This window comes from Ranitomeya imitator, chromosome 4 (genome assembly GCF_032444005.1).
Source record: "Ranitomeya imitator isolate aRanImi1 chromosome 4, aRanImi1.pri, whole genome shotgun sequence".
Taxonomy (NCBI): domain Eukaryota; kingdom Metazoa; phylum Chordata; class Amphibia; order Anura; family Dendrobatidae; genus Ranitomeya; species Ranitomeya imitator.
Genome location: NC_091285.1, coordinates 39,603,219 through 39,630,849, shown reverse-complemented (window position 1 = coordinate 39,630,849; position 27,631 = coordinate 39,603,219). Strand labels below are relative to the sequence as shown.

The window sequence follows — 27,631 nt, the reverse complement described above, 5'->3', positions numbered from 1 at the left end:
TGGATGGCTGTGTATGTCATTGTAAGGGTTCTGAACTAGAGTCTTTGGGTGATAGGAAGCCAGTGAAGGGCTTGCCATAGGGGAGAGGCTGGGGGGAGACAGGTAGATTAGTCGGGCAGCAGAGTATAGGATGAATTAGTGCCAGAGTGGAGGCCAGAGAGTAGGAGGTTGCAGTAGTCAAGGTTGGAGATAAGGGCATGCACTAGTATTTTTGTGGTGTCGCGGTGTAGGAATGCGCAGATCCGTGTGTTAATGAGCTCTTCTTCTAATCTGTTAGTGAGCTCTTCTCCTAATCTGTGTTAGTGAGCGCTTCTTCTAATCAGTGTTAGTGAGCTCTTCCTCTAATCTGTGTTAGTGAGCTCTTCACATCCAGATGATGATTAGACAGCATGATGGCTACAATAAAAGGCCACCCTACAACAGGATTTTACAGGATTGTGGGTCCTTTAGGGGCGGAAAACCAGTCAGTATCTGGTGTGACCACCATTTGCCTCATGCAGTGCAAAACATCTCTTTCGCATAGCTTAGGTTGGTGTTTGTGGCCTGTTAAATGTTGGTCCACTTCCCTTCAATGGATGTGCGAAGTTGCCGGATACTTGGCAGGAACTTGAACATGCTGTCGTATATACCGATCCAGAGCATTCCAAACATGATCAATGGGTGACAAGTTTGGTGAGTATGCTGGTCATACAAGATCTTCGTACAGCCATTGAAGAGGAGTGGACCAACATCCACAGGCTACGATCAGCAACGTGATCAACTCTATGCGAAGGAGATGTGTTGCACTGCATGAGGCAAATGGTGGTCATACCAGATACTGATTGGGTTTCTTCCCCCCTTCTGGGTCCCCAAATACTGTAAAACTACATTTTAGAGTGGCTCACCTGTTCAATAACCATGCTGTCTAATCATCATCTGGATATGTCACATCTGTGAGGTGGATGGATTATCTCGGCAAAGAAGTGCTCACTAACACAGATGTCATGTTCTGTTCCGAATCTGCGGGCCGGTGCTCCAGGGGTTAATACTTGGAGCCTCTCCTTGGCTCTGGGAGGGGTTTATATGACTGCTGTCCGGCTCCATTCCTTGTCAGTTATACTTCTGCCCTCGGCTGAGTTAGTTGACCCCCTGTCGGTGCCTGCCTTGTCCGATTCCCTGCTGTTGACCCGGTCCGTTTACCGTTGCTCTCGTCTTCTGGTTTGGTACTGTGTGTGTTCCTGGTTTCCGACTTCAGCTACGTCCCTGACTAATCTCCCATCTATACCCCTTGTACGGTTTTGACTCTTGGCCTGACTTTGACGTCCCTCCTGTTTAGCGCTCATTGGCGCCCCTTACCACCTTGCCTTCCAGCAGGTCCCCGTCACGCTCAGCGACTCCCTCCTGGAGTGTTGTGGCTGGCCCTGCCCCGGGTCCGCCTTTGGCAAGTCACATGCCGCAGGTCCTGCTGGCCGGCGGTCAGCTCCCTCCGGGCTCTGCGCAGTCTCGTCGTGCCCGACCTGAATCAGGACCCCTGCACTGACCGGTATATCAGTCACGGAGTCTTGACAACAAATTTACACAAATTTGTGACCATATTTGACAGAAAAAGGACTTTTGTCCTGAGATAAAAGTCTCAGAACTTTGAGTTCAGCTCATGAAAAATGTTTTTTTCTCCAGTGGTGGTTACAGATACACTCATATTATTTACTCCTATGTACACTGAACAAAAATGTAAAGTTTCACAGTTTCCGCCACCACTGGATAATGGCGGAAATGTGCCGTCTAGTGACGGTTCACACTTCTCTATCTGGAGTCTGTTTTTGGTGAATTCCAGAACATCACCCGCCTGACTACATTGTGTCAGCTGTAAAGTTTGTTGGAGGAGGGATAATGGTATTAACGTATATTGTTTTTCAGGGTTTGACATAGGCCCCTTAGTTGCAGTGAAGGGGAATCTTAAAAAAGGTTGTCCACTACAAAATATTCTCTCCTGGAAAGTAAATCCTCCCCCTACATATATCAGGCGCCGATACTGTGTCTCTCGAGGCTTGTGTGACATTTTTATGTCAAGTGAGCTCTCCAACCAATTAGCCACTGTTCAGTTTCTTCGGACAAAATTAACACTTGGAAGAAGTTAGAGTTGCTGCTGTTCTGATTTCCTCAAGATGTCATTTATGTCCCAAGGAAGTGAGAGTGAACAGCCGCTGATTGGATGCAGGGATCACGTGACAGTGTCATGCAATCCCTGGGACACCCGGAATGTTGAGTACAGGAGGTTTTTATTTTACAAGCGGAAATATAGCGATTGAGAAGGGGTTGTCCGAGTAGTGGACGGCCTCTTTAATACTTCAGTATAGAAGACATTTTGGACAATTGTTTACTTTTAACTTTGTAGGAACAGTTTGGGGAAGGACCTCTTCTGTTATCCATAACTGTACCCAGAGCACAAGGAAAGGTCTATAAAGACATGGTTGGGGAAATTTGGTGCGAAAGCCGTGACCTGTCGCACAGAGCCCGGAATTTAATCCCGTTCAACACCTTTGGGATGAACTAGGACTGAGATTGTGAGTCCGGCCTTTCATCTGTTCTCAATGTCTGACCTCACAAATGCTCTTCTGGATGAATGGGCAAAAATTCCCACAGACACCTCCGAAATCTTGTAGAAATCCAAGATGGCACATGGAGCGGTACCACCAGTATTTATTACCATACATAAGACACTTTATTTTGACTACTTTACAAGCATTACTGAGGGTTGTATAGCTGGCGCTCCATCTCACCCCAAATTATTGGTACCAGATTAACTTTCATTTCATTCCATTTAATGACATTACCACATGGTTAATAAGAGAAGGGGACAAGATCTAAAACAATGCTATAAAAGGAAGAAAAAGTTCATAATAATATCGATTACACGGAAAGAGCTTTATCGACCGCATTCGGTGGGGCTACAGCGCAACTTTACTCTGTGCAGCTACCACTTAAGTATAATGCAGGTGAACGGGGTTCCATTGCGACCCTTAGAGTAAACCACAAAGGCCAAAACCAAATAGGCAGATTTTTTGCAACTTGCTTGTCACGGTTGCAGTGCCCTGTGGGTCGTGGTTCAAGCCCATCCTCCTGCATTAAACTATGAAGTAGCGATTTTTGGACGTGTCCAAAAATTATCACGTAGCACCAGCCTAAATCCAAAATTTGATTAAAAAAAAATAACATTGAAATGGAATATTTTACTGAGCAGCTCAGTTATAACCGCAGCACGTATAGAAAAGTGGGACTGCACCTTTAAAAGAAAAAAAAACATTATTAGTCCTCAGTGTCAAGAGTGGTTAAAGGACCAGCAAATGTATAAAGAAAATCCAATGACGATGTACACAGGGAATAAAGAGCAGAATTTGGCGAATATGTGAACTCTGAGCTATACTACGAGAGCATTGCATGCTGGGACACTTCCCATCTAGAGTCACCAGTCGCCATTCTGTCCTGAAAGCTTGCAATCATACGTGACTTTACATCACAGAATCCCTGATTATTATTGCTACAGTGTATTCTAGTCAGATTCCCATGACGGCAAAGTCTGAAGACTCATTCTTCAAAATTGGGCAAATGTTTCGGGATGCTATCGGCCATCTTTGGAGAGGCCCTACCATTTTTTTTTAAAGGGGTTGTAAACATTTTTGGGGTTTTTTGTAGTTTTAGTGTTCATTGTGCGGTAAAAATAAACTGGTTGCATTATTCTCCAGTTCAATACGACTACGGCAATACCAAATAAATATAAATTTTTTTTTAAAAATTTAGTGGTTAAAAAAAATTCTGAACTTTGTAAAATTGTGACGCCAATTTTCGGAGACCCGTAACTTTTTTTAACTTTTACATCCATTGAGCGGTGTGACAGCTTGTATTTTTTTGCATGGCGATCTGGAGTTTTTAATGATATTATTTTAGGGCACATATGACATTTTGATCACTTTTTATTGCATTTTTTGTGAAGGTGCCGCAAATGAAAAATAGCAATTCTGGTGTTGTTGTTTTTGATTTATGGCATTTACTGTACAGGTTAAATAATTTATTATGATAGAACAAACTTTTGTGGATGCGACAATACCAAATAGCGTGTTTTTTTTTTTGTTTTTTTTTATTTGGCCTGGGGAAAAGGTTGCTTTTTAAAAAAAAAAAAAAAAAAACAACAACTATTTTTGTAACTTTGTTTAGTCCTCTTTGAACCTTCGATGGCTTGTTCTATATAATGCAGAACTGTAACGGGCAGCACGGTGGCGCAGTGGTTAGCACAGCAGCCTTGCAGCGCTGGGGTCCTGGGTTCTAATCCCTCCTTGGACAACATCTGCAAAGAGTTTGTATGTTCTCTCCGTGTTTGCGTGGGTTTCCTCTGGGTTCTCCGGTTTCCTCCCACATTCCAAAGACATACTGATAGGGATTCTAGATTGTGAGCCCCATCGGGGACAGTGATGATAATGTGTGCAAAACTGTAAAGCGCTGCGGAATATGTTAGCGCTATATAAAAATAAAGATTATTATTATTATTATTAACTGTAGTATGTAGGCAAATTTCGGTTCTTACATCGGCTCCCTGCAATTACTTTGGGAGCAAACAATGGGGGCTCAAATCGAAGCACCTTCCTGTTAGCATCACTTTAATTAAAGGGGTTGTTCACAGGATAGGTGACAACTTGCTGATTAGTCGGGGCTTCAGCTTCTGGTACAAACACCGATCAGCAGAAAGGGGAATGTTTAGGCTATGTGCACACGTTGCGGATTGGTATGCGGATTTTTCCGCACTGTTTTTGCAAAATCCGCACTGCGGATTTACCGTGGGTTTGTGCGGATTCCTCCTGTGTTTTTACACCTGCGGATTCCTATTATGGAGCAGGTGTAAACCGCTGCGGAATCTGCACAAAGAGTTGACATGCTGCGGAATAAACAACGCTACGTTTCCGTGCGTTTTTTCCGCACCATGTGCACTGCGGATTTCGTTTTTCATACGTTTACATGGTACTGTACAACGCATGAAAAACTGCTGCGAATCCGCAGCCAAATCCGCAACGTGTGCACATAGTCTTAGTCCTCATGGGGCACTTTTAACCCTGCTACAAAATGGGGACGCCTGACCAGAGTGCAATTTATACTGTATGGGGCTGCCAGAAAAATCCAAGCACAGTGCTCAGCGGCCCCATAGGGAGTGAATGAAGCAGTGGATGAGAATGTGCACTGCCACACCAATTTAGTGGTATAACGGTGCCCTTTCCTGCTGGTCTCATCTGTCAGACTCCCAACAATCCTTCAGATACAGTTAGGGCCAGAAATATTTGGACAGTGACACAAGTTTTGTTATTTTAGCTGTTTACAAAAACATGTTCAGAAATAAAATTATATATGTAATATGGGCTGAAAGTGCACACTCCCAGCTGCAATATGATAGTTTCCACATCCAAATCGGAGAAAGGGTTTAGGAATCATATCTCTGTAATGCATAGCGTCCTCTTTTTCAAGGGACCAAAAGTAATTGGACAATGGACTCTAAGGGCTGCAATTAACTCTGAAGGCGTCTCCCTCGTTAACCTGTAATCAATGAAGTAGTTAAAAGGTCAGGGGTGGATTCCAGGTGTGTGGTTTTGCATTTGGAAGCTGTTGCTGTGAGCAGACAACATGCGGTCAAAGGAACTCTCAATTGAGGTGAAGCAGAACATCCTGAGGCTGAAAAAAAAGAAAAAATCCATCAGAGAGATAGCAGACATGCTTGGAGTAGCTAAATCAACAGTTGGGTACATTCTGAGAAAAAAGGAATTGACTGGTGAGCTTGGGAACTCAAAAAGGCCTGGGCGTCCACGGATGACAACAGTGGTGGATGATCGCCGCATACTTAATTTGGTGAAGAAGAACCCGTTCACAACATCAACTGAAGTCCAGAACACTCTCAGTGAAGTAGGTGTATCTGTCTCTAAGTCAACAGTAAAGAGAAGACTCCATGACAGTAAATACAAAGGGTTCACATCTAGATGCAAACCATTCATCAATACCAAAAATAGACAGGCCAGAGTTAAATTTGCAGAAAAACACCTCAAGAAGCCAGCTCAGTTCTGGAAAAGTATTCTATGGACAGATGAGACAAAGATCAACCTGTACCAGAATGATGGGAAGAAAAAAGTTTGGAGAAGAAAGGGAACGGCACATGATCCAAGGCACACCACATCCTCTGTAAAACATGGTGGAGGCAACGTGATGGCATGGGCATGCATGGCTTTCAATGGCACTGGGTCACTTGTGTTTATTGATGACATAAGAGCAGACAAGAGTAGCCGGATGAATTCTGAAGTGTACCGGGATATACTTTCAGCCCAGATTCAGCCAAATGCTGCAAAGTTGATTGGACGGCGCTTCATAGTACAGATGGACAATGACCCCAAGCATACAGCCAAAGCTACCCAGGAGTTCATGAGTGCCAAAAAGTGGAACATTCTGCAATGGCCAAGTCAATCTCCAGATCTAAACCCAATTGAGCATGCATTTCACTTGCTCAAATCCAGACTTAAGACGGAAAGACCCACAAACAAGCAAGACCTGAAGGCTGCGGCTGTAAAGGCCTGGCAAAGCATTAAGAAGGAGGAAACCCAGTGTTTGGTGATGTCCATGGGTTCCAGACTTAAGGCAGTGATTGCCTCCAAAGGATTTGCAACAAAATATTGAAATTAAAAATATTTTGTTTGGGTTATGTTTATTTGTCCAATTACTTTTGACCTCCTAAAATGTGGAGTGTTTGTAAAGAAATGTGTACAATTCCTACATTTTCTATCAGATATTTTTGTTCAACCCTTCAAATTAAACGTTACAATCTGCACTTGAATTCAGTTGTAGAGGTTTCATTTCAAATCCAATGTGGTGGCATGCAGAACCCAACTCGCGAAAATTGTGTTACTGTCCAAATATTTCTGGCCCTAACTGTAGGTGATACTAGTGATGAGCGAGTATACTCATTGCTTGGGTTTACCCCAGCAGGCTCAGGTGGTCTCCCGAGTATTAATGACTGCTCGGAGATTTAGTTTTCATCACCGCAGCTGCATAATTTTCGGCCGTGATGAAAACTAAATCCCCGAGCAGTCACTAATACTCGGGAGACCACCCGAGCATGCACGGGAAAACCTGAGCAATGAGTATACTCGCTCATCACTAGTAATAACTTGTTTTCAACAGATAATCCCTTTAAATGTCAGTAATGGACAGCAGTACTTAAGGTGTTAAACAGCAGCTATCAGAGCTAGCTCCTGTCGCTTGTGAAGCAGGGCCAGCGCTTCATGCACCCACACCTGACATGTGCCATTCCTGTGCCGTTAAAGAAATGGAGAAACAAGTATTGTGGTTTTCGGACTATAAGAAGCACTTTTTTGCCACAAATTTGGGAGGCAAATGAGGGTGAGTCTTATAGTCCGAATGTAGCTTACGGTGGGGTAGGGGCGGTGGTGGTATGCGGTCACAGGAGGCAGGGTTACCTCTGCAGGAAGCTGGCATCGGCAGGAGTGGGGCGATGCTGCAAGCCCCGGGCTGAGGGGGTGTCTTGGTGAAGTGAGGTAGGATCAATTGATTTCCCGGTAGCGGACTTCAGTAAAATGCCGACTCAATGAGCCAAGATCTCAATCTGTGCATTTTCCTGAAGCCCACCCAATGTGCAGAGTGGTGACTCTGCTCCGGCTTCGCAGCGCCGACATTTTACTCAAGCCTACCGCCGGGAGATCAATGGCTCCTGCCTCGCACTGCCGGGACACCTCCTCCTCTTAGCACAGGGCCCGCAGCATCACCCCACTCATGCCGCCGCTGACTTCCTGCCTGCTATGACCCTGTTCCACTACCACAACCCCACCCCCCGTAAGCCACATTCGGACTATAGGACAGACCCCCATTTTTACATTATACTTTTTTTAAATTTGGGGTGCGTCTTATGGTCCGAAAAATACGGTATTTCGTTACAAAGCTTGATTTTACTCGGTAACTAATTAGTGCTGGGCCTTCCTGCTGTGAGAGGGGAAGAGAGCGCTTCTCATTTAGTGACTGGCTGTACATTACAATGCTGTAAGATATTGAGGATTTCATATATTTTTTTCTTTTGGGAGCATAATTTAGGTGTTTAGAACCCCTTTAAAAGCTTTCGTACCTGTGTCCGCTAGTGCTGCCGTATGAGGCGCGTTAATCAGAAAATAGCTCAATACACTGCTTGCACCAAACTGTACACTAATTACATGAATAATAAGGATTTCACTCAACCAAATATCACATTCAGTTATCTACGCGATTCCAAGAAGCATCTTGGAAAATAAGTCTCTCTGTGGGAAGACGGGGAAATATTCCTGAAATACATGGTATTTCATAGCTTAGTGGCACTTCCAGTACAGAGGGATTTTGGACACCAGCTCACGTTGTTGGACAGTTCGATTCCAGACCTATCCAAGATTTACATCTTGCCCATGTCATTGGGGCTCATTTATTAATACTTTTAAGAAGTGGTTGAGTCCAAGTTTACAACAGTCACACAAATTTGTAAGACCCTAGAAAGCAGAGGATCCTACACAATATAAACCAGGCCTCTAAAACAGGCCCTTCAGGCTGCATGTCCGATGCTGTGTGTGATGCCTTCAGGAGTAAAGGACGTCAATGTCGATGTCTTTTCATGGAAGTCACTTGCCAAGCGCATAGGCCTTGAGTTCCTTGATGCCGTAACTACTTGGTCAAATTCTTGAGACTTTGTCCTCTTCCTAAAAGCAGCAGCCAACAGCTACCTCGTGTTCTGCAGCTCCTCTCTCAGCCAGGTGGGCAGTGTCTGGCCCATCTTGTACAGCAGCTTGGAGAGCTCGATGTTATGGTCCCTATAATAATCCGCCAGGAAGGATCGTGACTGCAAAAAGGAAATCAAGATTACTCAAGAAGAAATAACGCTACGTAGCGCATGGCCGACAAAGGTCTTCACACAGTCTTTTCTTTGGCTAGACATTTTCTAGACTTCCTAACACATTTTTTTTTTTTTTAAATCAAATCTTTTTAATTTATTTTTTCTCCAGGCAGTGAAAGGATATAATTTTTGTAGCATACTTCATAATCTAATTTTGCTTCTTTATCTTCCAAGCACAAGCTGTTTCAATGTCTGGTTCATGGTCCTTTAGAAGCCGCTTCCAACTGCTGCTCAGTAATGATCCATACACAACATTAAAACAGTCTGTGTAGGGGAAATCCTGCTGTCGGAGTACTTAGTTGGAAGCAGAGGCTTAGACTGGTGAATTCCCTTACACTGACTGTTTCAATATAGGATAAAGATCTTGTCGGGCAGCAGTTGAAAGGATCTTCTAAAGGAGCATGGACTACATAAACTCATAACTCTAATAGCTGCAGAATAACATGGATATGGAATAACTTATTCATCGCTGCTAATCTGACCGTTGAGACCCCCAACGATTCCAAGTATGAGGCTCTACGGTCTGAATGGAGTGGAGGTAGGTCATGCGAATTTAACTTTATTAATTCTCTACAGAACTTCCAGAAATTGTCAAGATCTCAGCTATCTTTGGTAGACCCATTAACGTGTCCTAGAGACCAATGGGGCCAGTGGTGGGAGAAGGCCAAGCATGGTATTGTTTCCATGCTTGTTTTCATAGAAGATACCTCCAGTGGTCACAGACCACTCCTGCCAGCGATTCAGCTGCTTCCACTGAAGTCACTTCAATAAAGCAGCAGCTTCTCTTCCGCTCTGATCTGTTGGAGGGCATGACTACATAACACGGCGGGGAGCACGCTGTCAATCAGCATGACTTTGGCTGTCATGCCCAGTCAACAGAGCAGCCTGGAAGAGGAAGAGCTGTTCTGTTGATGTGGAGCAGCTGAATCGTTGGCAGGAGCGGTTGGTGACTCCTCTGAGCCGTTGCCGGGCAGAACTGACAGGTGGTTGCTTCTGTTAGTTTTATAAAAAATAAAAAAATAGTTCTGAATAACCCCTTTAACACTTTCCTTGTATAGCCCAAGACCAGAACAGAGCCTTTTAACTGGGTCTAAAACTAAAAAATTGTAACAAGGAACTTCTCAAAACTTACATCCGAGTCCATATCTGGGTATTTTCTCCCCTTACTCTTTCCCAAACATTTGGTTTTCCCGCCATCCAGAAGTTGGCACCAAAATCCCTTCTTGGCATCAAACCTGGAAAAAAAATAAGAAAGAAATAAAGGAGCTGGTCTTTCCTGGTGTTAGGCATTTGAGATAATTGCACTAATTACATGTCTGTGCTGCCAACTGTAAAGTGTTAAAATGAAGGGGGAAACTTTTTTTTTTTTAAAGTCAATTAAGAGTTTTAAGTGAAAAATAGAAAATCCTTGAGTTGCCATTTAGACATGTCAAGAGCGGAAAATTCTCAGCCCTTCAAGTGCCAAATGTCTCTCTATGTTAAGTACAGATCTGATTTAATGAGGCCGAGTGCAAAAAAAGTAATGGATCTCATAAATCGAATGGCTTAACCTCTTAGTGACTGGGTATTTTTCAGTAGTTTTTAGTCCATTTGTAATATTTTTTCAATTAAAGGGATATTTTGTATTCAGTGCAGACCAAAAGTTTGGACACACCTTCTCATTTAAAGATTTTTCTGTATTTTCATGACTATGAAAATTGTACATTCACACTGAAGGCATCAAAACTATGAATTAACAAATGTGGAATTATATACTTAACAAAAAAGTGTGAAACAACTGAAAATATGTCTTATATTCTAGGTTCTATAGCCACCTTTTGCTTTGATGACTGCTTTGCACACTCTTGGCATTCTCTTGATGAGCTTCAAGAGGTAGTCACCGGGAATGGTCTTCCAACAATCTTGAAGGAGTTCCCAGAGAGGCTTAGCACTTGTTGGCCCTTTTGCCTTCACTCTGCGGTCCAGCTCACCCCAAACCATCTCGATTGGGTTCAGGTCTGGTGACTGTGGAGGCCAGGTCATCTGGCGCAGCACCCCATCACTCTCCTTCTTGGTCAAATAGCCCTTACACAGCCTGGAGGTGTGTTTGGGGTCATTGTCCTGTTGAAAAATAAATGATGGTCCAACTAAACGCAAACCGGATGGAATAGCATGCCGCTGCAAGATGCTGTGGTAGCCATGCTGGTTCAGTATGCCTTCAGTTTTGAATAAATCCCCAACAGTGTCACCAGCAAAGCACCCCCACACCATCACACCTCCTCCTCCATGCTTCACGGTGGGAACCAGGCATGTAGAGTCCATCTGTTCACCTTTTCTGCGTCGCACAAAGACACGGTGGTTGGAACCAAAGATCTCAAATTTGGACTCATCAGACCAAAGCACAGATTTCCACTGGACTATTGTCCATTCCTTGTGTTCTTTAGCCCAAACAAGTCTCTTCTGCTTGTTGCCTGTCCTTAGCAGTGGTTTCCTAGCAGCTATTTTACCATGAAGGCCTGCTGCACAAAGTCTCCTCTTAACAGTTCTTCTAGAGATGTGTCTGCTGCTAGAACTCTGTGTGGCATTGACCTGGTTTCTAATATGAGCTGCTGTTATCCTGCGATTTCTGAGGCTGGTGACTCGGATAAACTTATCCTCAGAAGCAGAGGTGACTCTTGGTCTTCCTTTCCTGGGGCGGTCCTCATGTGAGCCAGTTTCTTTGTAAGGCTTGATGGATTTTGCCACTGCACTTGGGGACACTTTCAAAGTTTTCCCAATTTTTCGGACTGACTGACCTTCATTTCTTAAAGTAATGATGGCCACTCGTTTTTCTTTACTTAGCTGCTTTTTTCTTGCCATAATACAAATTTTAACAGTGTATTCAGTAGGACTATCAGCTGTGTATCCACCAGACTTCTGCACAACACAACTGATGGTCCCAACCCCATTTATAAGGCAAGAAATCCCACTTATTAAACCTGACAGGGCACACCTGTGAAGTGAAAACCATTCCCGGTGACTGCCTCTTGAAGCTCATCAAGAGAATGCCAAGAGTGTGCAAAGCAGTCATCAAAGGAAAAGGTGGCTACTGTGAAGAACCTAGAATATAAGACATATTTTCAGTTGTTTCACACTTTTTTGTTAAGTATATAATTCCACATGTGTTAATTCATAGTTTTGATGCCTTCAGTGTGAATGTACAATCTTCATAGTCATGAAAATACAGAAAAATCTTTAAATGAGAAGGTGTCCAAACTTTTGGTCTGTACTGTATATAATTTTACAGTATGTCACTAGTTTATGCCATAACACTGTGATGAAGGGTGCCTTCCCACCGATGCCAAAGAGCTGCAGACTTTTTATGCTCAGGATTGGGCAGGATCCTGGTAGTTGGACACTGAGGATTTGCAAACTGGGGCTTTTCTTTTTTTGTTTTTAGAGTCATACTTCCTGTCTTTTCAGGAAGAATTTTCAGCAGTCTACTTATCAGCAGAGTCAGAATTACAATGACAGGAAACAGCTGATAATACAGGATCCACCAATAACTTTAGGTCACCCCCTTCACAATGACCTTTGCACACACTCATTAGACGCCTCAATACAAAACATACAGTTGGGGTCTGACCATTGTTGATAATGTACATGTGTTATTTCCTGTTACAACAGGAAGTTTGAGTCTAAAAAAAAAAGCCCTAGTGGTCAGTATAATAATTGCAAGTTTTCTATTTTTTTATGTAATACAGATTGAGATATGAGAACAAAATGACCCATAAATTATAAAATACCTACATTTAAAGACCTGATTTAAACAAAAGTTAATTTTCTAATATAACCCTTCCTGATAATTACTGCATTAAAATGATTTAAAGAATAACTGGAATTTCAGGCAACTTTTTAGAATAAGCGGTCTGGTGTGTCCATGAGAAATAACATTATTTCTAGGTTGTATACTGCATTTTTCACCAGTTTTCCCCCCTGCGGGCTCTAGCTCCTTTTTTCAGTTGTCTCTGAGCTGGTGGATGTAGACTAGCTGTTATGATGTCTCCCATACACTGTACGTAGAGAAAAAGGGATAACTGCTCTTCTGTCCCTATGATGCACACAAACTGTGCTGTGTAGCTGTGAATCCAGCACTGGAGAGAGAAATTGCTTGCCAGAAGCTACAGTGCAAATCTGTGTCAGTGCTTCTCACTCATCCATATAATAAGAGGTGTAACCTGACACCTCACTGTGTCGGCAGTCGGTCTTGCTTTGACCAAGATGGATTTAAGCTTGGACAGAAGGATAAGTTCAGAACTTGGACCTCCATTTATCTGGTATCGATGACCCAAGGTTAACACTAAACTCCTGGCTGTATGAGGGGAGCAGAGGATTCGGGGCTCTGATCAATATGAAGAATTGTTAGGAAAAAAATAGGAAATAAAATGAATAAATAAAAAGTGAAAAAATTGGAGGGCCGTATACAAGTTGTGTACTTACCCCAGAGTTTTGTGGTAGTCTACGGCATTCGCCAGTCCAAGGAATTTCTGAACAGAGTCCATTACGTTGGCAGGCTCGGCGCGCAGCAGTTTACCATCTAAAACCAGAATCTAGGGGGAAGGAGAAAAAGTCCCGAAATTAAGGATTACAGCGTTGAAATGATACTCAAAGGGGTTTATGGGAGCCCGAAATCTGCAGTCTCAGATACTGCAAGCGGAGACATTTTCCGGATACGGCAAGTAAAGCAAAGGGGTCCACGATTCGGGTCAGCTTCAGAGTGTCACTTACAAACTCTATTGGACAGAGCTTGTAAGTGCTGCGTTCTATGCCTAGGAGACCGATCACCGCTGACAAGACTTCAGAGGTGGCCGGTGACCTAAACAATAATATTATAAATGCCTTTGTTTTTGAGAACAGTGACGATTTTTAAGAAAATTGCAATTTGTTTTCAAAAAACCACGTTGCAATTTTACCTATTTAATATGAGAATCATTTTTTTAAAGTCAAAAGTTTTCATTGGTGGGAAGGGAGACCCCCAACTGATTGCTCTCATAAAGAGGCAGCAGGGCTCAGTTTTACTAATGTTTTACTTGGTCGACTCTCAGAAAGGCGATGTCAACCATTTATAGGTTCAAAGAGAACAGTGACCAGATCACAGTTCAGTATTTCTCACCCTTCAATTCAGCGATTAGTGGGATCTCAGCACCCGGACCACCACTGTCACAATGATATATATGAATGGGGGTTTCCATTCACATATACCGGGACCTGAGCAGATTGTAGACCACGCAGAGGACTGCAGACCACGCAGAGGACTGCAGACCACGCAGAGGACTGCAGACCACGCAGAGGACTGCAGACCACGCAGAGGACTGCAGACCACGCAGAGGACTGCAGACCACGCAGAGGACTGCAGACCACGCAGCATTATATAGGGCAAGAGAGACCGATTCCAATTATTAGGCTATGAGCTGTGGTTTCAATACAATCAGTGTTTTATCAGAAGGAGAATATCACAGAAGGACTAGATCTCACGTGCAGACCAGTCCAGATACTGTGTAACCCCGCCCCTCACCACTGATTGGCAACTTGATGACAGTGTAGACAGGAAGTTGCCGCTCAATGGTGTGGGCGGGGTTATACAGAGCTCAGCATTCAGAGCACTGTTACATCTGCAACAGAGAAAACTGGGATTCAATTAAAAGTGCACCAAGCAGCCCAGTAAGTGACATATCGCTGGAATCAGGGTCTCTGCCCCTACATCATGCTGTTCTGAGATTACATGGCAGAGAACAGCTGTCAAGATTCCTTTTCACGTTTACTGCATAATAGTTATTTTTGCACTGTATGGGAAAGCACAGCAGACTACGCTTACCTATAGAGGGAAAAAAGGTATGCCGACATATGCCGACATATAGCGGCTCGGCAGAAGCAAAAAATAGAACTATGGCTTCTATATGAAGAATGACGGTCCATTAGAACATTTGATATTTGCATCATCTTTTCTAAAAGGGACAATACTAAATATAATGTCACAGATACAAAGGGGGAAATGGGCGGCAAATTTGCAGTAATAATGCAGGTTTTTCTTGCCAAGACCCCACACTAGAGAGGAGGTGAGTGCACTCGGGGGTCTCTCACTCACCTGGTTAGCATGAAAGTGGTTTAGCCATCGCTCGATATGAGTGGAATACCATCCGGGGACAAGGCTCCTGCTCTGCAGCGCTCGCAGCTTCGGTGGGGCGTCTGCTCCTGCAGTTATGACTTCTTGGAAAGTGTATTTCAGGGCTACAGGATCATCATGCGCCCTTTGATGCTGACGGCAAAATTACAAAACAAAAAAATTAAACCAGTCCACTTATCGGCACACACCAAACATTTTATGGTAGTCTGTTACATTGCGTAAGACTTTAGAGCCCCCATACGCATTTGACTAATGCTGGGCTGTCAGTCTTCTGTATGGGATTTCTTTGCAGCCCCATTGGGTTGAACCTGCTGAAAATCCTCCAGGTGCCGCACTTTCAGGGAGATTGATTGGCCATTTAGTTGGCTGCCTATGTTCGGGCTATTGCCAGCCATAGCCTTCAGCTCAGTGGTGTGTTGTTCTGCGCTCTGAACTCTTATATTCTGATCTTTGTTGCCAGACCTTAGACTTGTCTTTGATTACCCGTTTGTATTACCCCTTTTGCCTTGATGCACTCTGACCGTGGAATTCTGACCCCGGACTGTGACCTGACTACACCTTTGTCTCTTGCCTCTGTTTAGGACGTACCCTCCTGGCTCTTGACCTCGGACTCCTTGACTTCCCACACTCACGGCTTGTCCGTGAGAAGTGACTCAGCATCATATTACGTGTATGGGGGTCAACGACAGGTGATTGGTGATATAATGTCACGGTTGTGTCAAAGGCTGCAGACGGTTGCACTTTATCAGTCTGAAGAAGGTCTCAGCAGTTTGCTTTGCAGACTTCTGTCTGGTCCTTCTGATGCTAGGACCCAGTGGCCACCACCCCCAGCTCTAATGGTCACACCTGGATCTGGGTGTTTATAACTCCCAACTTGCTGTTGGGAGTTGCGGGTGATTTTTCCATTTGCATTTCCCTGTTGAGGCTCGGAGCTGTAGCAGCCGGCTATCATCCTCTTTGGAGTTTGGAGGAGGTTGGTGTTTCTTTCTGTTCCACTTGTTTCATTTGTCTATCCCAGTTGTCTTGAGAGGTAGTGGGGATTGACTAGTGCTCATCAGGTCCTTCCCGGTGAAGGGTCTTATCGCCAGGGTCATGCAGGGATTCGTTATCCTGCTCGGCGATAGGTGCGGAACCGATATAGGGACGATAGGGCAGACAGGGTGACATTAGATCTGTCTAGGGGTCCTGTTATGATGCGGTGGTCTAGGAGCAACATGGAACGAGCTCAGAAGGAAGTGGTAACTGTACTGACCGCAGACCCCAAGCTCAACACAACACTAGAAGTAGCCGTGGAATGCTCCTAACTCTGCCTAGGCATCTCGTCACAGCCTAAGAGCTAACTACCCCTGAAGACAGAAGCAGGAAAACTATCTTGCCTCAGAGAAAATCCCCAAAGGATAGATTAGCCCCCCACAAATAATGACTGTGAGTGGAGAGGAATAAGACATACACAGAATGAAACCAGGATGAGCACAGGAGGCCAGTCTAGCTTGATAGATAGGACAGGATGGAACACTGTGCGGTCAGTATTAAACACTACAAATATCCACGCAGAGTTAACAAAAATCTCCACACCTGACTAAAGGTGTGGAGGGTCACTCTGCTTCCCAGAGCTTCCAGCAAGACAGAAAATATACAAACTGATAATGCTGGACAAACAAAGAAAGCACAGAATAGACAAGTCCACAAACTATGGACAGAAAAAGTAAGCAAAAACTTAGCTTTGCAGAACTGGTCAGGATAACAGGGAACTCCAAAGAGATGTGAATCCAACCAGGAACCATTTACAAGTGGCACTGGCTGAAGAAACAGCCAGGCCTAAATAGGCGAGAGAGGAGACGATAAGTGAAGGCAGCTGGACAGCTAACTCCAAGGAGCAGCCATACCACTTGAAACCACAAGAGGGAGCCCAAGAGCAGAACTCACAAAAGTGCCACTTACAACCACCGGAGGGAGCCCAAGAGCAGAATTCACAACAGCACCCCCCCCCTTGAGGAGGGGTCACCGAACCCTCACCAGAGCCCCCAGGCCGATCAGGACGAGCCAAATGAAAAGCACGAACCAAATCGGTGGCATGGACATCGGAGGCAACAACCCAAGAATTATCCTCCTGGCCATAACCCTTCCACTTGACAAGATACTGAAGCCTCCGCCTCGAAAAACGAGAATCCAAAATCTTCTCAACCTCATATTCCAACTCTCCAACTCTCCCTCAACCAACACCGGGGCAGGAGGGTCAACCGAGGGAACAACGGGCACCACATATCTCCGTAACAAAGATCTATGGAAAACATTATGAATGGCAAAAGAGGCTGGAAGAGCCAAACGAAAAGACACCGGATTAATAATTTCAGAAATTTTATAAGGACCAATAAACCGAGGCTTAAACTTAGGGGAGGAAACCTTCATAGGAACATGACGAGAAGACAACCAAACCAAATCCCCCACACGAAGCCGGGGACCAACACACCGACGGCGGTTAGGAAAACGTTGAGCCCTTTCCTGAGACAACGTTAAATTCTCCTCCTCATGAGTCCAAATCTGCTGCAGCCTGTCCACCACAGAATCAACACCAGGACAATCAGAAGGCTCAACCTGCCCAGAAGAAAAACGAGGATGAAAACCAAAATTAAAAAAGAAAGGTGAAACCAAAAGTAGCTGAACTAGCCCGATTATTAAGGGCAAACTCAGCCAACGGCAAGAAAGCCACCCAATCATCCTGATCAGCAGCCACAAAGCATCTCAAATAGGTCTCCAAGGTCTGATTAGTTCGCTCAGTTTGGCCATTAGTCTGAGGATGAAACGCCGAAGAAAAAGACAAATCAATGCCCATCCTAGCACAAAAGGCCCGCCAAAATCTAGAGACAAACTGAGAACCTCTGTCAGACACAATATTCTCCGGAATGCCATGCAAATGAACCACATGCTGAAAAAATAATGGAACCAGATCTGAGGAGGAAGGCAACTTAGGCAAAGGTACCAGATGGACCATTTTAGAGAACCGGTCACAAACAACCCAGATAACAGACATCTTCTGGGAAACAGGAAGATCCTAAATAAAATCCATGGAAATATGCGTCCAGGGCCTCTCAGGGACCGGCAAAGGTAAAAGCAACCCACTAGCGCGGGAACAGCAAGGCTTGGCCCGGGCGCAAGTCCCACAGGACTGCACAAAAGCACGCACATCGCGCGACAAGGAAGGCCACCAAAAGGACCTAGCAACCAAATCTCTGGTACCAAAAATCCCAGGATGACCAGCCAACACTGAACAATGAACCTCAGAAATAACCTTACTTGTCCATCTATCAGGAACGAACAGCTTCCCCACTGGACAGCGGTCAGGCCTATCAGCCTGAAATTCCTGAAGCACCCGCCGCAAAACAGGGGAGATAGCAGAAAGAATCACCCCCTCCTTAAGAATGCCAACCGGCTCAAGGACTCCAGGAGAATCAGGCGAAAAACTCCTAGAGAGGGCATCAGCCTTAACATTCTTAGATCCCGGAAGATACGAGACCACAAAATCAAAACGGGAGAAAAACAGGGACCATCGAGCCTGTCTAGGATTCAGCCGCTTGGCCGACTCGAGGTAAATCAGATTCTTATGATCGGTCAGGACCACAACGCGGTGTTTAGCACCCTCAAGCCAATGTCGCCACTCCTCAAACGCCCACTTCATAGCCAACAACTCCCGATTGCCGACATCATAATTGCGTTCCGCAGGCGAAAACTTTCTGGAAAAGAAGGCACACGGTTTCATCAAAGAACCATCAGATTCCCTCTAAGACAAAACAGCCCCTGCCCCAATCTCAGAAGCGTCGACCTCAACCTGAAAAGGAAGAGAAACATCCGGTTGACGCAACACAGGGGCAGAAGTAAATCGGCGTTTAAGCTCCTGAAAGGCCTCAACAGCCTCCGAGGACCAATTCGTTACATCAGCGCCTTTCTTCGTCAAATCAGTAAGGGGCTTAACCACACTGGAAAAGTTGGCAATGAAACGGCGATAGAAATTAGCAAAGCCCAAAAATTTTTGAAGGCTCTTCACAGATGTGGGTTGAATCCAGTCATGAATAGCTTGGACCTTAACTGGATCCATTTCTATAGACGAGGGAGAAAAAATAAAACCCAAAAAAGAGACCTTCTGAACTCTGAATAGGCACTTAAACCCCTTCACAAACAAAGCATTATCACGAAGAATCTGGAACACCATCCTGACCTGCTTCACATGAGACTCCCAATCATCGGAAAAAATCAAAATATCATCCAAATATACAACCATGAATTTATCAAGATAGTTGCGGAAAATATCATGCATGAAAGCCTGGAACACAGATGGAGCATTAGAAAGCCCAAATGGCATCACAAGATATTCAAAATGGCCTTCAGGCGTATTAAATGCAGTTTTCCTTTCGTCACCCTGTTTAATACGAACAAGATTATATGCCCCTCGGAGGTCAATCTTAGTAAACCAACTAGCGCTCTTAATCTGAGCAAACAAATCAGTAAGCAAGGGCAAGGGGTATTGGAATTTGACCGTGATCTTATTAAGAAGACGATAATCAATACAGGGTCTCAAGGAGCCATCCTTCTTAGCAACAAAAAAGAAACCCGCTCCCAAAGGTGACGAAGAGGGCCGAATATGCCCCTTCTCCAAAGACTCCTTAACATAACTCCGCATGGCGGCATGCTCTGGCACAGACAGATTGAAAAGTCGGCCCTTAGGGAACTTACAACCAGGAATCAAGTTAATAGCACAATCACAGTCCCTGTGCGGAGGAAGGGAACTGGACTTGGGCTCAAATACATCCAGGAAACTCAGGAACCTCAGGAGAGGGGGAAGAGGAAATTGACATCAAAGGAACGTCACTATGTACCCCTTGACAACCCCAACTAGTCACCGACATAGTTTTCCAATCCAGCACCGGATTATGTTCCTGTAACCATGGAAAACGCAGTACAACAACATCATGCAGGTTATGCAACACCAGAAAACAGCAATCTTCCTCATGTGCTGGAGCCATGTACATAGTCATCTGTGTCCAGTACTGAGGTTTATTCTTGGCCAGGGGTGTAGCATCAATACCCCTCAAAGGAATAGGGCTTTGCAAAGGCTGTAAGGAAAAACCACAGCGCCTGGCAAATTCTAAGTCCATTAAGTTCAGGGCAGCGCCTGAATCCACAAATGCCATGACAGAAAAGGACGACAATGAGCAAATCAGGGTCACAGATAAGAGAAATTTAGGCTGTATAGTACTAATGGTAACAGACCTAGCGACTCTCTTAGTACGCTTAGGGCAATCAGAGATAACATGAGCAGAATCACCACAGTAGAAACACAGCCTATTCTGACGTCTGAATTCCTGACGTTCCGTTCTAGTCAAAATCCTATCACATTGCATAGGTTCTGGACTCTGCTCAGAGGATACTGCCATATGGTGCACAGCTTTGCGCTCGCGCAGACGCTGATCGATCTGAATGGCTAGAGACATAGATTCGCTCAAACCGGCAGGCGTAGGAAAGCCCACCATAACATCTTTAAGGGCTTCAGAAAGACCCTTTCTGAAAATAGCCGCCAGAGCCTCTTCATTCCATTTAGTGAGCACAGACCATTTTCTAAATTTCTGGCAGTATAACTCTGCCTCTTCCTGACCTTGACACAAGGCCAACAGGGTTTTTTCTGCATGATCCACAGAATTAGGTTCGTCGTACAATAATCCGAGCGCTTGAAAAAATGCATCAACATTCAATAATGCCGGATCCCCTGCTTCAAGAGAAAAAGCCCAGTCTTGAGGGTCACCCCGCAGCAAGGATATGATGATTTTTACCTGCTGAATGGGATCACCAGAAGAACGGGGTTTCAAAGCAAAAAACAATCTGCAGTTATTTTTAAAGTTCAAAAACTTGGATCTGTCCCCAAAAAACAAATCAGGAGTAGGAATTCTAGGCTCTAAGCCGGAGTCTGGACAACATAGTCCTGGATGCTCTGTACTCTTGCAGCAAGTTGATCCACACGAGAAAACAAACCTTGAACATCCATGCCAAAGCATATATCCTGAACCACCCAGATATCAAGAGGAAAAAAAAAAAGACAAACTAAAGCACAGAAAAAAAAATGGTTCAGAACTTTCTTTTCCTTCTTTTGAGATGCAATTAATTCATTTTTGGCCACTTGTACTGTTATGATGCGGTGGTCTAGGAGCAACATGGAACGAGCTCAGAAGGAAGTGGTAACTGTACTGACCGCAGACCCTAAGCTCAACACAACACTAGAAGTAGCCGTGGAATGCTCCTAACTCTGCCTAGGCATCTCGTCACAGCCTAAGAGCTAACTACCCCTGAAGACAGAAGCAGGAAAACTATCTTGCCTCAGAGAAAATCCCCAAAGGATAGATTAGCCCCCCACAAATAATGACTGTGAGTGGAGAGGAATAAGACATACACAGAATGAAACCAGGATGAGCACAGGAGGCCAGTCTAGCTTGATAGATAGGACAGGATGGAACACTGTGCGGTCAGTATTAAACACTACAAAAATCCACGCAGAGTTAACAAAAATCTCCACACCTGACTAAAGGTGTGGAGGGTCACTCTGCTTCCCAGAGCTTCCAGCAAGACAGAAAATATACAAACTGATAATGCTGGACAAACAAAGAAAGCACAGAATAGACAAGTCCACAAACTATGGACAGAAAAAGTAAGCAAAAACTTAGCTTTGCAGAACTGGTCAGGATAACAGGGAACTCCAAAGAGATGTGAATCCAACCAGGAACCATTTACAAGTGGCACTGACTGAAGAAACAGCCAGGCCTAAATAGGCGAGAGAGGAGACGATAAGTGAAGGCAGCTGGACAGCTAACTCCAAGGAGCAGCCATACCACTTGAAACCACAAGAGGGAGCCCAAGAGCAGAACTCACAAAAGTGCCACTTACAACCACCGGAGGGAGCCCAAGAGCAGAATTCACAACAGGGTCCCCACTTCCCCCTTCCCTAGTGTTTGGTTCCTTTTCTCTTACCCCTTTGTGTTGCACTTATTCTGTCCTACATTGTGCGTGACAGATAAGGATCCAGCATGTGTGATTTCAGAATGCTGACCCTTTCATTCTCTAAGATCTGTCACCATCAGAGACGTCTATGAGTTGGACATGATAGTTGCCGGACGAAACGACAGCCATCTAAGTTGCACGGAGGCTTCATGGCTCTTTAAGTAATGAATCTGGCATGTAAATGAGTCAGTTACCTGGTACCAGGAGTAAGCGCGGTCCACAGGATTAATGAGGATTGTAATGAGCTTTGCCTTAGGCAGAAGAGCCGCTACCCGACGGGGAACAACTTCTGAGTCAAAATAGTTGGCGCTCTTCTCAAAGTAGAAGTCCGACGTGGTGTTCGAGGGGATAGGGAAATACTCCATGTACCTAGAGGGTGAGACAAAAAGCCATTTACATCCAAGCCATGTCTGTGTAAGGGGAAAATGCTTATCCTGGTGTCTCAGTATTAAAGAGGATCCTTAAAGGGGTTTTTCAATCTTTGAACATGTTGTGGATTTGATTCATAATCTGCATGGGTACTAATGTACTGCGTGCATCTCACAGTGTCATGAGTAACAAGAATAATTACAACAGTGTCCTACGCCATGTAATAGAGCAGGGGTGGGGAATCTTTTCTTCTGCCAAGAGCCATTTGGATATTTATACCATCCTTCGGGGGCGGTACAAATTGCGAGCTAACTCCGCCCACAAGGAGCGTCCTGACACTGGAACTAAATATGCTGCACAGAGCTGGGCAAGACAAGAAATGGAAAGTAATTCTAGGCTGTGGTGGCATCATTTGGTGACTTTTTTGACACTGGGAAACTCTTTTAGGATGTATTTATTCTGAGTGGGGGCAAATATATCAAGGAAACAACCCCCAACATTACCAATCTGGGCACTGATGATAACATTGATGACAAGCATTTGTGATATCAGTCTAGAACATGGAGGGATACATAGAAAACTATATGTTCACAATCCATTATTGTTTTTGTGGGTGAAGGTACACTAATAGTATAGGACTGATTAGGTTGCTTAATTTAAATTGGTCCTGTCATTTGCCATAAATGTTGTTTTGTTTTTAACCTGCTTTTCTCCTGAATCCGGCGTTGTTTTTCTTTTGTTCCTGCTCCTGATATATGCCCTCCTCTTCCCTGTATGCATATCCCAGTCTATTTAGCCAAGTGGGCGTTTTCCTTGACTCCTCTCTGTGGAAGTATTCTTATGACTCATGCCCAGTTGGCTGAAAATACTTGATTTACATACCAGGAAGAAATGGTCATATCTCAGGAATGGTGAGGAGCAGGAACAAAAGAAAAACAATGCTGGATTCAGGAGAACAGCGGCGTTTACGCCAGGTCTAAAATTACACATTTGTGGCAAAGTGTTTTTAGGCCTTAGTCCCCCATCTTAAGAGCCGTTGTTGAAAATGCAAACTATAGGATCAATATATCAAAGAATCTAAAGTCCGATGGATAATCTATTCTGTTACCTGTTATCAACCATTATAACCTCAAAGAAGAAACCAGCAGTGTTCTTCAATGGCGGCATAATATACAAGCTCAATGAGATGTAACATACCAGTCAATCCCTTTGTGGTAATTCTGACCATTGAAGAACTGGATTTCCTCAAAGGTCTCCGAGCTGGGGTAATTACTGCTCAGATCCGGGTGCATTCCCAGGAAGAGGTACAAAGCAGTGGTTCCTGAGGAACATGATGGGAAACAAGTTAATATTAAACTTTGCTGCGTTCTTAAAACATCACCTTGTACTGATCATTGTCTTGTGTCATCTGCTGTATTTACATCCAGAGCTGTATTCAAAATTCTGCTGGAATGGTTCAAGACTGGGTAGTTTAACTAATATTTGTTCAGTTTTGATAAAATCCCTGTTTTCTCTGCTGTAGATGTAGCAGTTGAACTCTGTATAACCCCGCCCATACATCTGATTGGCAGTATCTTGTGTACACTGCCAGCAAACTGCCAATCAGTGATGGAGGCGGGGTTACACAGTCTAGCTGGACTACCTGGCACGAGACAATTAGTCCTACAGTGATAATCTCCTGCTGATAAAAAGCTGAATGTATTGGACTTGTAGTAAGTTGCTGAGCAAGTGATACATTACTGCAATCAGGCTCTCAGCCCGTACATCATGCTGCTCTCAGATTAAATAGCAAAAACCTGCTGACCGATTCTCTTTAAGTCTGTTTAGACAGACCAACTGCACTTCTATGGGCACAAACCAAATCAGTAATAGATCACTCAGTGCCTGTAGGCTGCCATTGTTCTCTGCAGCACATCTCCTATTTGTGCTGCCGAAAAAAACATTTTTTAAAGAAAACACGAGAAATGAGCATTTTGCTCGTTTGCCAGGTGATCGGCAGCCTGTTTTGACAAAACGAGCGTCTTTAGACCATGGAAACCTCAGACCCTTAATAAATGTTTAACTCGACCACATATTTAGACACATTACACCCCGACCCCTCTGCCAGGCTGACATAGTGTCCACACTTCAGTCTCACTGTTAACAAGCATCCGCTGCAGCTGCCATTATACTTATTACCCGGCAGCTGTGCCAGCTCATATACCGTGGCACCAGCTCAATATTCAGTGCTCTGCCGTCCTTCGATTCAACAACTTTTTTTTTTCCCAGCCTAATTCCACCCATCTCCTGACATCCTGCACTAATCCTGGCTCCCACTGTGAACGCGCCACATCCTGTATTAATCTCACTTTCCCCCTCTTTTCATACTCTTCATCATGTTGTAATCCTTCCTGCCCCTCCGCACTTGCTAATAATCCCACCTCCCATGGGACAAATATAACATCCTATGCTCAGAGGTGTTACATGCTCGCGGATCGCCCCGCCGCCGGTGCGCACACATACGCAGGTCATTATTCCAGGCAGGCATCTTGCAGCTCTTAAAGAGACAGATACCTGTTTTCTGAGGTCCGATTATGAGCAGCTTGGGAAAGCGGTCGCAGGTTTTCTCCTTGGACCAAATGTCTTTGTGCCTCTTGTCCTCACAAGGATCCTACAATCGGAAGGAAAGATTACAAAGGATTTCTACAAAACGCGAAACCAGTTATATCTCATCCTGGGTGACACAGAAAAGGGTCGGAATTTACAGTTTGGGCAATTTTCTTCTATTTCTGCGATATTGATAGCCCATTTTGATGTAAAACTAGGATGATAAACATTAATAGAACTAGGTCCCTATACACCCCCCCCACCAAAAAAAAAATATATATATTGCCGCACATTGTTTCACTAACAATTTTTGCATTTTTGGTGGGCACACGGCTTGTACATGTAAAGGTATACTTCACCTGTACAGATCATGTGTCATCATCCATATTTCAATAGTTGACTCCTTGGTAAAATGACACCACCGGCCTGTTCTGCCCTGTGACAATCTCTCCGGGTTAGAGTGGTCACGGACCGCTCCTGCTGGCGATTCTCCTGCTTCCAGTAATGTCCCGTCGCCAGAGCAGCTTCAACTCTTCTGTTCTGCTCTGTTGACTGGGTGTCGTCACTGCCACCATCATGTTGATTGACAGCCCACTCCCTGCTGACAAACTGTCTATTGTTCTGCCCTGTGACAATTTCTCCTGGCTTAGAGTGGTCACGGACCGCCCCTGCTGGCGATTCTCCTGCTTCCAGTAATGTCCCGTCAGAGCAGCTTCAACTCTTCTGTTCTGCTCTGTTGACTGGGTGTCGTCACTGCCAACATCATGTTGATTGACAGCCAGTTCCCTGCTGACAAACTGTCTATCGTTCTGCCCTGTGAAAATCTCTCCTGGCTTAGAGTGGTCACGGACCGCTCCTGCCGACGACTCTCCTGCTTCCTGTAATGTCCCGTTGCCAGAGTAGCTTCAACTGTTCTGCTCTGTTGACTGGGTGTTGTCACTGCCAACATCATATTGATTGACAGCCGGCTCCCTGCTGACAAACTGCGGGAAGCTGGCTATTAATCAGTATGAGCGGCAGTGATAACCTGTCAGAGCAGAGTGGAAGAAAAGGAACTGCTCTGTCAATGTGATGTCACCGGAAGAAGAAGTCTGCCAAAAAAATAAAATCTTACATACAATAACCATTTTTAACAGCTCCTTCGCAAAGATTACTCGAGTACATCTTATTTAATTTTTTCATGTAAAAAAAAACGAACATAAGGATGGCATAAGTACTGTATGTAAAAAAGATGGATTGCCTTCCTGCTCTGCATCGCTGTGTGCTCCGTTGAGTTCTGGGAAGAGATGATAGCCCTGTGTAGTAAATCACCTCTCACCTTCCCGGAGGAGCTGCGCTGCTGGCAGCTCTGGACGCCATTCAAGCCCCAGGCTGTTTTCCGCATTCGGCGGGATAAAGAAATGATAGGAAACATAATGGACCGGTAAACTCCACTGGAACGTGTGGGGATTAAGTGTCTCCTGTAGCTTCATGTATACCAGTGGCCACGCATCCTATATAGCCGTCACCTAAGGTGCAACCTTTACAACAGGCACCGTATAGGGGCTGGAACAATCACTTAGGGTGTATGGGTCTGTCCTCACACTTCTGACGGCTTCCATGTTAAATCTGAACTCACCCGATCCTTTAGTCTCAAGAGGGTTAGCTGATCCTATAGTCTCAAGGTGGTCTAGGACATTGAGGACACATGTATATCCAAGAAAAATCAGCATGAATATGTATTTAAGGGAGGGTAGGACCAAAATCTGCGAGACAAGTAAATGTTTGGCCAAAAGCTGATGATGGTGTATGACTAGCTTTACTAGTGGTCAGTCAGAAAACAACCATGTTGACTGTTTCCAATGACTACTAGCATTACTGTGAATGCCCCTCTGGAGTCCATGGTGATCAATGCAATTTTACTCTGTACGTTGAAGCAATGGAGCCCCTAATACACTCATCAGCGGGTCAAAGGAGGAGTGGAAACAATGATATTAGCCCCTACGTCCTCATTTAGTGAATGAGACCCTGGAACATTTTTCCTTTTCTACCTTTATTCCACGGGTTGCGTTTCCCTTACCTGCCACAAGGGGTCCTTCTCCTCCGGAAATATCTGGAAATACTTATGGGCCAGCTGGACCGGAGGCAGAGTCTGCAGTTTGAGGTTTGTCCAGGTGTTCAGAAACTGCACCAAGTGCTTGAATGTGTACAGTCCCAGGCGGTCATTTCCGTAATTAGACAAGTGGGTCATAAAAATGCTGATCTGAAATAAAACATTACAGCTGCCGGTCAGGAAGAACTAACACAGAGACACACACATTATACATACATATACACTCACAGTATGTACGCACCTAAATAAGAACAGCTTATACTCACCTCCCAGACCGCAGGACCTGGCGTGACATTATGTCATGTGAGCGCTGCAGCCAATCAGCGGCCACTGATGGGCTGCAGCGCTCTCCCTTTCGGATGAGGGAAGTGTGCATGCTGCAGTGCATCAGTGTATGCTGAGTGTTACATTATGTGAGCGCTGCTGTGTAGCATACAGTGCCTTGCAAAAGTATTCGGCCCCCTGAAAC

At 44.6% G+C, this 27,631-nt stretch overlaps 1 protein-coding gene across 1 annotated transcript in view; it reads right to left on the bottom strand.

Annotated features, from left to right (window-relative positions):
- Positions 1-8,431: 8,431 nt before the first annotated feature.
- Positions 8,432-27,631, bottom strand: part of NDST1 (N-deacetylase and N-sulfotransferase 1) — a 92,373-nt gene continuing 73,173 nt past the window's right edge. The window contains exons 8-15 of the mRNA XM_069763563.1: positions 27,130-27,312; positions 25,038-25,134; positions 23,682-23,805; positions 22,310-22,484; positions 15,036-15,206; positions 13,391-13,500; positions 10,065-10,167; positions 8,432-8,878 (exon numbers count right to left, since the gene is read on the bottom strand). Coding sequence (XP_069619664.1) covers positions 8,759-8,878; positions 10,065-10,167; positions 13,391-13,500; positions 15,036-15,206; positions 22,310-22,484; positions 23,682-23,805; positions 25,038-25,134; positions 27,130-27,312 — 1,083 coding nt within the window. The 3' untranslated portion in view covers positions 8,432-8,758. The remainder of the gene's footprint in view (positions 8,879-10,064; positions 10,168-13,390; positions 13,501-15,035; positions 15,207-22,309; positions 22,485-23,681; positions 23,806-25,037; positions 25,135-27,129; positions 27,313-27,631) is intronic.